The sequence below is a fragment of the Pyxicephalus adspersus genome, chromosome 12 (genome assembly GCF_032062135.1).
Source record: "Pyxicephalus adspersus chromosome 12, UCB_Pads_2.0, whole genome shotgun sequence".
Classification (NCBI taxonomy): Eukaryota; Metazoa; Chordata; class Amphibia; order Anura; family Pyxicephalidae; genus Pyxicephalus; species Pyxicephalus adspersus.
The window spans coordinates 43,227,647-43,238,809 of record NC_092869.1 but is presented as its reverse complement, the minus strand read 5'-3'; the positions used below and the strand labels follow the sequence as shown (position 1 = coordinate 43,238,809).

Genomic DNA, 11,163 nt, shown 5'->3' with positions numbered 1-11,163 from the left:
TAGCGAATGTTTTCCCCTTAACCCCAAGATAACTTCTCCTTAATGCCTCCTCCCAAACCTTTACCAGCTCGAAACCTTCAAGTAGTGTTTGTTAACTGCTTCTCTCTTGTCGCTGCCTACATTAGCTTACTGTATCTATATGGTGGGAAAGAAGTAAGTGGAGTATAACCTTGTTTACAGGAAAGTTTGTTTTTTCCACATAATTTAATCTTCATTACCAGCAGAGGCACCATCTCTTCAGGCCGTGCACTCTTTTCCTTTCCTCCAACATGGATAAACATTGAGAAGTAGTCTCTAGAACAATGACACAGAGAAAATAAACCATACACACATATATAGGGAGATGGGTCAGAACATTGCATTGTGCTTCATTTGTTGTCAGGGGTACAGTAAGTGGGGAAGAACTCTGGCCCAGCCTCCACAATGCTTACGTCGCCTCTACATTTTGGAGTTTATGTGTCTACTTCTAGAGAAAAATAGCATTTATATGATGAATGTTAATTTCCACTGTATGCTCTCTATTTCTAAGATACGGGAAGGTGTACTGGAATCAGATCATTCCATATAAAACAAAACAATCTACAGACAGCAGTTTCTGCAGAGCTGGCAAGTCCCAGGACAGTTTTTCTAAGATGACAACAATCTGACAAACAAATATATGACTTCCATGAAGCAAAACAACTCTCTGCAGCCAATCAAAGCAGCAGATGTCAGAATGATCTGGAAATCCAGCTGGAGGAATTTTATCTACATCATCATTGCAGATGGACTTTAAACACCCAACTGCAGGCAGTTCTACAATTGTGATGAATGGTGAAGCTCTTCAGAACTTGCACAGCGCAGGTCACTGTCATCTGAGTATGACCCGCACCAGAAGTATGTGACATTTTTATGTGTGCAGCTTTGGATTATTGTAACAACCTTTTTAAAACCTTTTTTAATTTGCTCGTTTTTGGTCTATTTATTACATGATTGAAAGTGTTTAAGTCCAAAAAATACTTGTTTGGCCCCGCCAGAAAGCTCAATGTTATCAGGCCTGGCCATTTTCTTTGTGGACTACAGAACACCTTACTACTGCTATAGGAACAGTGGTAATGGCAGGATCGCCAGGTAAAAATAAAAGTAGTAAAAAAGCCTGAAAAAAAAAAAAAAATGAATGCAGCAACCACATTAAAGACATGTAAGCTGCACTATATGACATTTTTCTTTCTAGATTTAGATACAATGTAAATAATTTCAGCAATGTTTCATATAAGCCCCCTAAGTGTCAGATTTTGCACAGGCCAGTGGTATTGTGTGGCAGCAGCTCCAGCCTGTGTCCTGACTGTTTGAGACTGGCAGGGTACACAGGTGACCCCCTTCCTGCAGCCAGCCTCTTTCACTCATCAGGTAAAGCGTGCCAGCTGCCTGTGAGTTGTCCAGAACTGCGAGATGCATAGAGGGAGGAGTCTATTTTATCCTCTCCTTTAATAAGAAAGTCCCGCCTTGCAAGTTTTTTGAGCAGCTCGTTCCCTATTCAGAGCATCCCCAGCCAAACTAATGCCCTCTCCTACCCTGACGTCAAACAGATCACAGGCAAGATTAGGCTTTTTCATTTCTCTTATTGCAGCAATTAGCCTGGGACTGTATAAAAGGGCTACAGAGAGGGGAGGGAGACAGAGGGGAGATATGGGGACAAAAAGAGATAGCTGAGAGAGAGGCAGAGACTGGAAGGCAGAGCAAGGGGGACAGATCCCAGGTCACACATGCACCTGGTCTCTGCAGCTTTACACAAACTTTTTTTTTCTTTTTAGCAAACTTTTTGAGTGATGAGTGAGGGCAGCTGAAGTTTTGCCTAGCAGCAGAGCAACGTGCAGACACCTGTCCTAGCAGCTTCCCACTATTATACTGCAAGACCCTTTGAATGAAGAAAGAGGGGGCAGGTTGAGAGGGGCAACACTAAGGGCACAAGATGGGTCTGCTCAGCGTGGACCTGTTGATCACTCTGCAGATTCTGCCTGGCTTCTTCTCTAACTGCCTCTTCCTGGCTCTCTATGACTCTGTCGTGTTGGTGAAGCACGTGCTCCTACAGCTCAACCGGTCCAAATCCAGCCAAGGTCAGTGGCGCCGGATGCTCACCCCCGAAGGATTGCGCTGTGTCTGGAACAGCTTCCTATTGGACGCCTACAAACAGGTATGCGTGGACTGAAAAAACGCGCCACTTTTAAAAAGAATATTTTTTTACAGAGCAGAACACCTGTGTGAGAAGGCTGCGATGGAAGAAGTGATTCCCCCACTGGTGTGCGCCACACTGATTCCAAAAGCTAAACTAAACCAGTTACCATCCAGGCAGTACTGGGCAGCACCTGAGAGGGGATAACTGCTTCTGTCACAGCTTTCTAACACAGGTAAGCACCTTTTATACTTTTCTCTGCAATACATGTTATAATAATCGGAGACAATTGTAACAATTGAAACATTGTGTCAGCTGCATTATATACTGTTTGTGTAAAAGAAGTTATATTGTAGCTAATTGGGGGAAATGTCTTAACAATCATGAAACGGTGCTGATTACCAGCAGGTGAAAATGTTAATTTGTATGTGACAATTGATCTCTTTTATTATTGAATGTATACAAATACATTGAAACTTTGCAACCTTGGCAACCACAGTGTTGTACAATGATGATAAGTGGAAATAGCTAAGTGATAGAAAGTTCAGTTATGACACAATGCGCCAAAGATTTTACCACTATGCTGGAAAATATCACCACCAGCAGCATTTCTCTTACAAAGTGGAAGATAAAGAAAACTTTATAAGCTGCATTTGTGGGACGGGGTAACTCCCGGCCATCAGATCACTTGTCATCAGATCTTGCCACCCTAAAGCAGTGACCATCAAACAACAAAGTGGTCATAAAACATCACTGAGAGATATGGTTTGAGCCCAGGTACCCGGTGGGCTCCTTCCCACCTGACAGATTTACAAGCTGCACAGAGATATGAATGCAGTTAAAGCCACAGCAGCAAATAAAACATTGTATTCATGGTCAGCGCCCCCTGTGCAGAGATTGCACATTCTTTGGGCTATTAGGCATAAAATGCAGCTGACTGCCCGCAGGAATTTGTAGTTTATGTAATAAGTAGTTATCGGGGATTTTATTGGTGGAGTGCAGGGTCTATGCATCACTTCTTCCCACTGTCGTGATAAGACAAAACGCCTTGTAAAGACGAGCGGGTGTCACCCTACCGCACGTGGCTCCCCTAGATTTCGAACAAGCAACCCCAAACTACTGGAGAGACTTAGGAGGTGTCCGGGAGTGGTGAGAGACCAGAAATGGGATTTGGTTTGTCCCAATCCTTTCTCTTCTGATGGTCAACTTTACCTGTTACAGGAAGTATAAAAAAAGCAGATCAAAAACGTATCAAAAAAAAAAGTTTTGTGGAAGATTTACAACATTAAGAAATGCCAAGTTCATGTTAGGAATTTGTATTTATCTTTTTATTGACATAGGTATTCCAAATAAAAAAAAAACCAAGAACAAACCCAAAGTGCAGTAACCCTCAGAAGCAAACTTCATCTTAACAATTAAACTTTTGAACTTAATTGTGGCTTCATGCTTTGTCTTTCCACTTTATGTTTACAAAACAAAATGGGCATCAACCTTGGGACTGCTGGTCATAAGTCCTAGACTTGCCCCCCCTCATAAACAATGTAATGGCCCTTTAACTTTCTGCAGTTACCCCAAGCAGGCCAGAGGTTCTGTCTCCATATAAACAATATCTGTGCACATGACACTGAAACACCTGTAGTTTGGGGTTAGGGGTAAACTACCTCAGTGATGCCCTCTGCTGGCAGCTCCTAACTCTGTTGAGATATAATTAGAGTACTGATTGAATAAAAGAAAACAAAAAATGAGCAGTTCAGGATGGAGAGAAAATGTCAGGAGGAATGGAGTTGTACAATGATGATGAGTATATATTGTAAAGATAGTTTCATGTGATGGCGAGGAGTTCAGGCAGATGCAGATGTTCTATACCCCATGTACACAATGATGTTCAGGGTATGCACTCTAATACCACAATACAAACATGATGTGCACATTAATACCACAATATTGTATTGTGGTGATGGGTTTACGAGACTTCAGATTCCTAAAATTTTGTGGAAACATCCACCAAAATCCTCAAAGTTTTCTTCTATGTGCACGGCTTCCTTCTCCAGCATTGAAAACTTAAATTTTAGAATGAATGTGGCTTTTGTAAACAATATCTGGTTACAAATGTTAAATACTGTATGTAAACCCAATATTTATTTTAGTTTTAGAATAGGAAAGAGTCAAATCCCTATCTGAGCTTTCTTACCGTGCCAAACGTGCCCGAAATAAAACAGATCACCTTTACAAAAGGTCAGAAGACAAAATAGAGGAATCACAACCACAAATCAGATTCAATGAATATTGGAACTACAACATTTGGGCATGTGGGGACCAAACTGATAAATGCATGGAGTGATTATTCACCATTTCTATTGTCCCGGGCCATAATCTAGCCCAAATTGGGCAGGGCATTTAAATTTGTGTAAACTAGGAGTACGAAGCATGGAGAGGGGGAGACAGGTGATATAAACGTCCACTGGGTACACCTGTCATTGATGCTGTGAGCAGATCGGCAAACTAAACAGGGAGCCCAATAGAGCACATAGTGTCATCCCAGTAAAGTTTGTGAAGTTCCCATGTGATTGGGAGAGCTAAAGATCTCTGGCTCAGAATGTCCCATCACAAAGCTGAACTACACCAATGCTGCCAAACCAGCTTCATTAGACTGAAAAACTTTGAGTGGCTCAGTTCATTCATCCTATGCCTGTGTGTGCTCATTCTGCAGAATGGATAAGACCGATTCATACTGCATGCCAACATAAAGTGTGCCATCACACTACATAAGCTGTTTCCTGGTGTTTTGGAATCATTTATGCAGATTTCTACTATAGTGGAAAGGAAACATATAGACTGAATTATTCCATCACCAAACAGCCAACATTTGAAGGTTAGAGAGGTCACTTGTATCTGCTTGGCAAGATTATGGTGTTCTACCTTGGACTTTGTGATATTGTGTGTTTATTCCTGAGTGCAGCATTTGCTGAATAAGGTTGAAATGAAAAAAAGGCTCATAAAGTGCTGGAGCATGGGTGGAGCGGGGAGTTTCTTTCTGTTCTCGAGTAATATCTTGGCATTGGTTAATGGGTGAGATCCAGGGTTTCTCCAGGGAACACATAAACCGTGCTGAACCTGCCAGCTGTACAAGAGCTCCCCTTGGGCAGAGCCGTCTGCGTTGCATTACAGCAAAAAAACACAGCGTGGGCTTGTTTGCAGGGAAATCTCAGTCTGGGCCTATGGAGGGGACAAGCAGCGCTACAACCAGAACACTTTGTTACCACAAAGCTGTGGCGGGTTTGGTTTCATTACCCATATGCACATAGGTACAATATGACTTTCCACCAAGATAAATACTCCAAGATTTTATGGCTTATACCCAGTACATATTTGCAGCTCCCAGAGAGAGCATACAGGTGTTTCTCCATAGCGGAGGGAACATTTCCAGCTCATTATGCGGTTAGCAGGCATACACCAGTAGCTCCAGGTCCTAATCTGCTTTGCAGAGATGTTTTGCAAGTTTGTGCTAACTTGATGGTTTGCACTGCGCCTGGAACTGTACTAAAAAATGTGTTTCAGGAATACAGACTGCTTTTAACCTGCTTAATGTATCTACATTAAAGTAGATGTCTACTACAAAAATTCAAAAAAATTTTTAAATGAAGATGTCAGTTCAAACCTAATAATGATAATTTGGCAGCTCTCATTGAAATAATACCCATTAATCCAACCATAAAAGTCCTTGTTCAGGTATTTTCTGTGATAAGGGGACAACGTTTTTTGTCCGATGCCTTGTTCTAGAAATGGTGAAAATAGTTGAAGTGCATTGCATGCTTTGCGTGGAGCTCTATGAATGGGTATGATGGTGATATAAAAACTGCTGATGGGAAGAATCGCAGACACGCTGGCAGCATTAGAGCGGTTACTGTACAGAGCTGTGAAACTTGGACGGCATTAATGGAGAGAGGGAGAACTTGGCTTGGTTTCCTACTTCCAGCATAGTTCATTTCAATTGTCTTTCTCAAGTGAAAAGACAGCAGTTTTGGTTTGGGCACAACCAACCACTAACCTCATGGAAAAAATTCAGGCAGCCAAATCACTCTTAAAAAGCAACATGCAAACAGCTTTCAGTCTTTCGATGTTTCCATAAAAAGCCAGCATTGTGGGTTAAACCTTACCCAGTGGCAAACCGCTCTGATATGAATGATTATACAGGGATACAAAATCACAAGAATAACCTGTTAGATTTGAGTGTGGTTGGTGTGCACAGCACTGGAGAGATGTCCAGTGCAAAAATGATGCAGTCAGATAGGAGGCCTCTGCAAAGAAGTATTAGGAAATGCCCCTGTAAAATACAGAGAAGGCATTATGTCAAGTGTGACCCACTTAATTAGTATGGTGGCTAAAGGGTTAAGATTAGTGCAATAACAATAGCAGAAACTATTGCCTAAGGAGGAAAATATGAACAAGAAATGGTGTGTGCCAACAACTTTGGTGTTCATGATGCCGTAAACTTTTAAGTGCTTCTCTCACAAAAGTTTTCCAAAGCCCGTGTGGAGCGTGAGAACCGCGTGAGAGTGTCGCTTGCTAGCCAAAAAGGGAGAGTCAGATGGAAATGGTTTGGCCACGGTGCGGGGTCAGGATGCGAGCAGCTGATGACTGAGTCACAATGGACAGCACTACTCATCCACTCACCCAAGACCCGGCGTCTGGGGAGCCTTACGTCAGTCAAATCAACACAGGATGGGGGGAACTAAGTACGAACAAAGCTGCCAAAAATTAAAATAACAAAATGCTTATGCTTTCAATGCAGAAATATCTGTGGCTTGTAAAATTTACAAAACACTATTAGGTAAACAAATTTTTGCTGGGTCTGCAAAACCAGCCATTACATGATTCACCTGGCCTCACTATTCTGTCTTAATGTTCACAAGCCTGAGGAAATCATTGTTAGCAGAACATAAAACAGCTGTACAATGCAGACAGCATAAGATGACCTGTAGGCATGGGGTAAAAGAAAATAATGACCAATCCACTTTCTTCTGGGAAAACAACATCTTTGTTTACCGATAACAGAGAAGTTTAGAATTACCGATAGGATGCAAAAAAGTAGGCTGTCATATTTCTGATGTTTCCTATGGATTCATGTATTCCTAATACCTCTACAGATATTACTAATAAAACAGTGTTTCTCAACCAGGGTTCCATGGAACTAAAGGGTTTCTCCAGATGTTGCTAGGGGTTAGTTAAGCAATGAGCAACTTTTGTCTCTCACTTCAGTTTAATGAACACCAACAATGTTTTTTTGGACTATCTGTAAGGGTGACATTCTCCCCACTGGCCAGCAATGTAATAGGAATTCTTCTCACTGACAACCAGGTTAATGTATTGTAAGCTGTGAATTTAGTAATTATCGAAGGGTTCCCTGAAGACCTGAAAGCTATAACAGAGGTTTCCCACATGTTAAAGAAGTTGAGAAAGGTTGGTCTAATGGGTATAATTTACAGGCCTGGTTCACTTTCTCAAGACACATATTAGCTGCAGTTAAAACGAAGCAGAAAACATAAGAATATAGCCAATCCTTAATAAAACTCCAAAGGTTATGGTAATATCAAATATGCCCTGAGAACATAACATCAAGCACTTTGTGCAATGCATTTTTGTGCCATTTACATCCCAAGTAAAACAGTACCCTTGCTTGTTGTAAGGAAGCAGTGGTCTCTTGGTGGAGTTGCGACACATTCTTTACCCTCCCCACCCTAAGCTCTGCACCATCTTCTCTGCCCAGGACAAATCCGCCTAAAATCTTTGAACATAAAAGTGATATCTCAGCTCACTGCGCTACTCCAACCTGATCCATAGTTGCCCTACAATCTCCTCCAATACACATCCAAACTACCCAAGTGCACTGTCTACCACACTAACCTGCAATCTAAACTTGATATCACTAGAGTATGGCTTTTGACCTGCTGACCTGTACTGAAATGGCTACTACAGAAGTGGTGAATGACAATCTCGGAGCAACACCAAGTTTCATTCAAAAGACCAACAGGCTTCTGTAATGCACACTAGTTTTTAATAATTACAATGTCCCCATGGTGAGAAATCCTTGACATTGTTTTTATGTCTTCAGGCTTTGTATGGTAAAGTTGGACAGTGGCCAGCCACCCTGTGAATTTTACAAGTGATGTGACAGATTCAAGTGTTACTTGTAATAACTGTACAGAATAAGAGTTCCAAGTGTCTTCCACTTCCATAGGAAAGTTGGAAAGAACTCCACTCTCGTGCCTGGGAGAACGGCCAGGGTTTTTTTCATCTATCAGCAGTTTGCCTTGTATGAAAAGCAGTAAAAGAGACTGCTACAGGGCCAGCGCTGTTCATGGTGGAATGTTTTAGCTTTCATTGGAGATCCCCCATTGGCCCTCACCATTGCACCAGTGGAAGAGTTTACAAGTTTCATTTATGACAGGTGAAAACATATTTCCTAAAAACAACAAAAAGAACTGTCCAACCCAGGCACATGAATCACATTTACAATATGATCAGCTTAGATTGGAAGCTGTCCCAACCAGGAGCAGAATTTGCTCTCTTGGCATCAATATGAGGAATAGCACTTCTCAAATCTTTCATGGCAATGGATAATACATCTGTCAGCAACATGGCTGTAAGGTGTTAACCTTACCGTAAAGGATTTCAGGTCAGCGACGTTAGTACTGCTAGATCTGTACTGCACATATGCAAGAGTCTTTATAGGATGTTTAGCGGTAAAATAAATGTCTTCTTCTGGATTTAAAAATTAATCAAACAATAAAAAAATTTCACTTGCTTGACAGAGCTTACAGCCAATGTATATGGCTCTAGGCAAAACAAAATACATTTTCTATCATCACACTAAACTAGAGATAAAAAAAAAAAAAACAGATGAACAAAGCTGTGATAAGTGAACATGGTGGAAGAATGCCTCTAGTTTATCATTTTCCATTTCCAAGTCACGCACTGTCTTGCAGCAACATTTAAAACCAGTAAAACACATTGCTATGAATAAGTAAGAAAAAAAAAACACCACTAAGTTTCACATCACAGGCACTCTATAATAAAGACAAATAACTAGAAACATAAAGTTTACATTTTGCACCTGTCAACCAAGACCACAAGCAAAGCTGCAAGCAGGGTGCCATTTTCTAGGATCCAATCCGTGCCGTGATGAGTTTAAGGATATACAAACATATACAAAGTGTGTAGAGTGAAAAAAAAAACAGTCACTGATTACCATAATACACCCGTATTCATCAACATGTGAAACAATGCAATGACTTACAATTTTAAATGTCATGCTTGAAAAATCTTGCCTGAATAACCTACTAAATGTACAGTAAATCTGTTTTCTTTGCTTGTTTTGATTAGAATAAGAGTAAGCAGAATGACAAGTGTAAAGCCTGAATAAAGTATTTTAGAAAACTGCACCCTTTAGTAGGGACAGCAATGTTTTCAATGTTCTACCTGTCCTATCAGTATACGAATGTCCCACTGCCAGTAACATAGCCTATTCCTTGACAATAGCTTACATCCCTAAAGTGATCCCCATGCAGTGGTCTCGTGCCGAGTCAGACCAATAAGCTCTGCAAGTATTTTAACCTTTACTTCGTGGCTCTTTCTTTACCCAGTTCTGTGGGTTATTTTCCACTTTAGCACTCATTACGATCTGTATCTTTCCATCATTTATTGCTGATTTCATGGTTATATCCACCTTGCTCTTAACCCATGTTGTTCATACCCACTCTCCATCCTACTGTAATCATTCCCCTCCACTCCCATCTATGCCCACTGTTCTCTCTAATAATCCTTCTCCACTTCCATTCTTATCTTCTTTCCTTTCATCGTGACCCTTCCTCTCCCCCTCAACACTGTTCCAAATCCATATTGGTTATTCCATACTCCTCTTATTTTCCTCCATAAATGACTACTTTCTCTTTGAGGCATCATCTTAATATTCCATCCATGCCTGAACTTCTTATCTGGTTATTCTCATTTTCCACCTATAATACCTTTCTTAATTTTTTATTCTCCTTTTTGCTCCATGTCCACTTCTCCCTATTCTACTCATCTCTGCTCTCCGTTTGCATCATTCTCCTTTTCCACCTTTGCCTGTGCTTTCTCCCATCATTCTCTTCTACTGCTATCCATGCTGGACTCCCCTCTATTAATATTATTAATAAACAGGTTTTATATAGCGCCAACATATTATGCAGTGCTGTACATTAAATAGGGGTTGCAAATGACAGTGACACAGGAGGTGGGGGAAGCAACACATCTAGCGATTTACTTCCATTCATGTCCACTTTCATATCTAGGGAAACCTATTTGCGCTTTCCTTCTGGGACCTCTCCTCTAATTACGTTGAGGATGAATTATATACCAAAAATACACATGAACATATTACAGTGGTACCTCGGTATAAATCCGCTTTGGAATAAGTCCAACTTGGTATAACTCCTGTTTGGACACGATAAAGCTTGCTTGGTATACAACCTTTGTGCTGGAACTTGTATGGGTCAGAATTAGTCACAACACCACAAGCTACCCCTTTTTTACCTCTCGAGACAAAGCCACTCTGCCCACGAGCGTCAGTACGCCAGTTGCTACCATTCGGTGAACAACCGGCGCTATAACTCTCTGTGAATTACATAACATTTCCGCCTCCTCCCTTCTCAGCACCATCCTACCGTTTCCCCGATTATAAGGCACTCTCTTATATTTTTTGAAATGCCAAAATATGCCCTGGGTCCTATTTTCAGGGGATGTCTTATTTTTCCATGAAGACTACAGTACACATTTATTGTTCAAAGTCACTCATGATCACTCATGTTCCATTGATTGTTCCCTTCTGATCACTCATGTGCCGTTCACATTCCCCTTCTGATCACTCATGTGCCGTTCAAATTCCCCTTCTGATCACTCATGTGCCGTTCAAATTCCCCTTCTGATCACTCATGTGCCGTTCAAATTCCCCTTCTGATCACTCTATGCAATGA

The 11,163-nt window shown here is 41.2% G+C and overlaps 1 protein-coding gene across 1 annotated transcript in view; it reads left to right on the top strand.

The window, feature by feature from the left end:
• The first annotated feature begins 1,530 nt into the window (after positions 1–1,530).
• Positions 1,531–11,163, top strand: part of DIO2 (iodothyronine deiodinase 2) — an 18,516-nt gene continuing 8,883 nt past the window's right edge. The window contains exon 1 of the mRNA XM_072427914.1: positions 1,531–2,173. Within this exon, the coding sequence (XP_072284015.1) occupies positions 1,952–2,173 (222 nt within the window). The 5' untranslated portion in view covers positions 1,531–1,951. The remainder of the gene's footprint in view (positions 2,174–11,163) is intronic.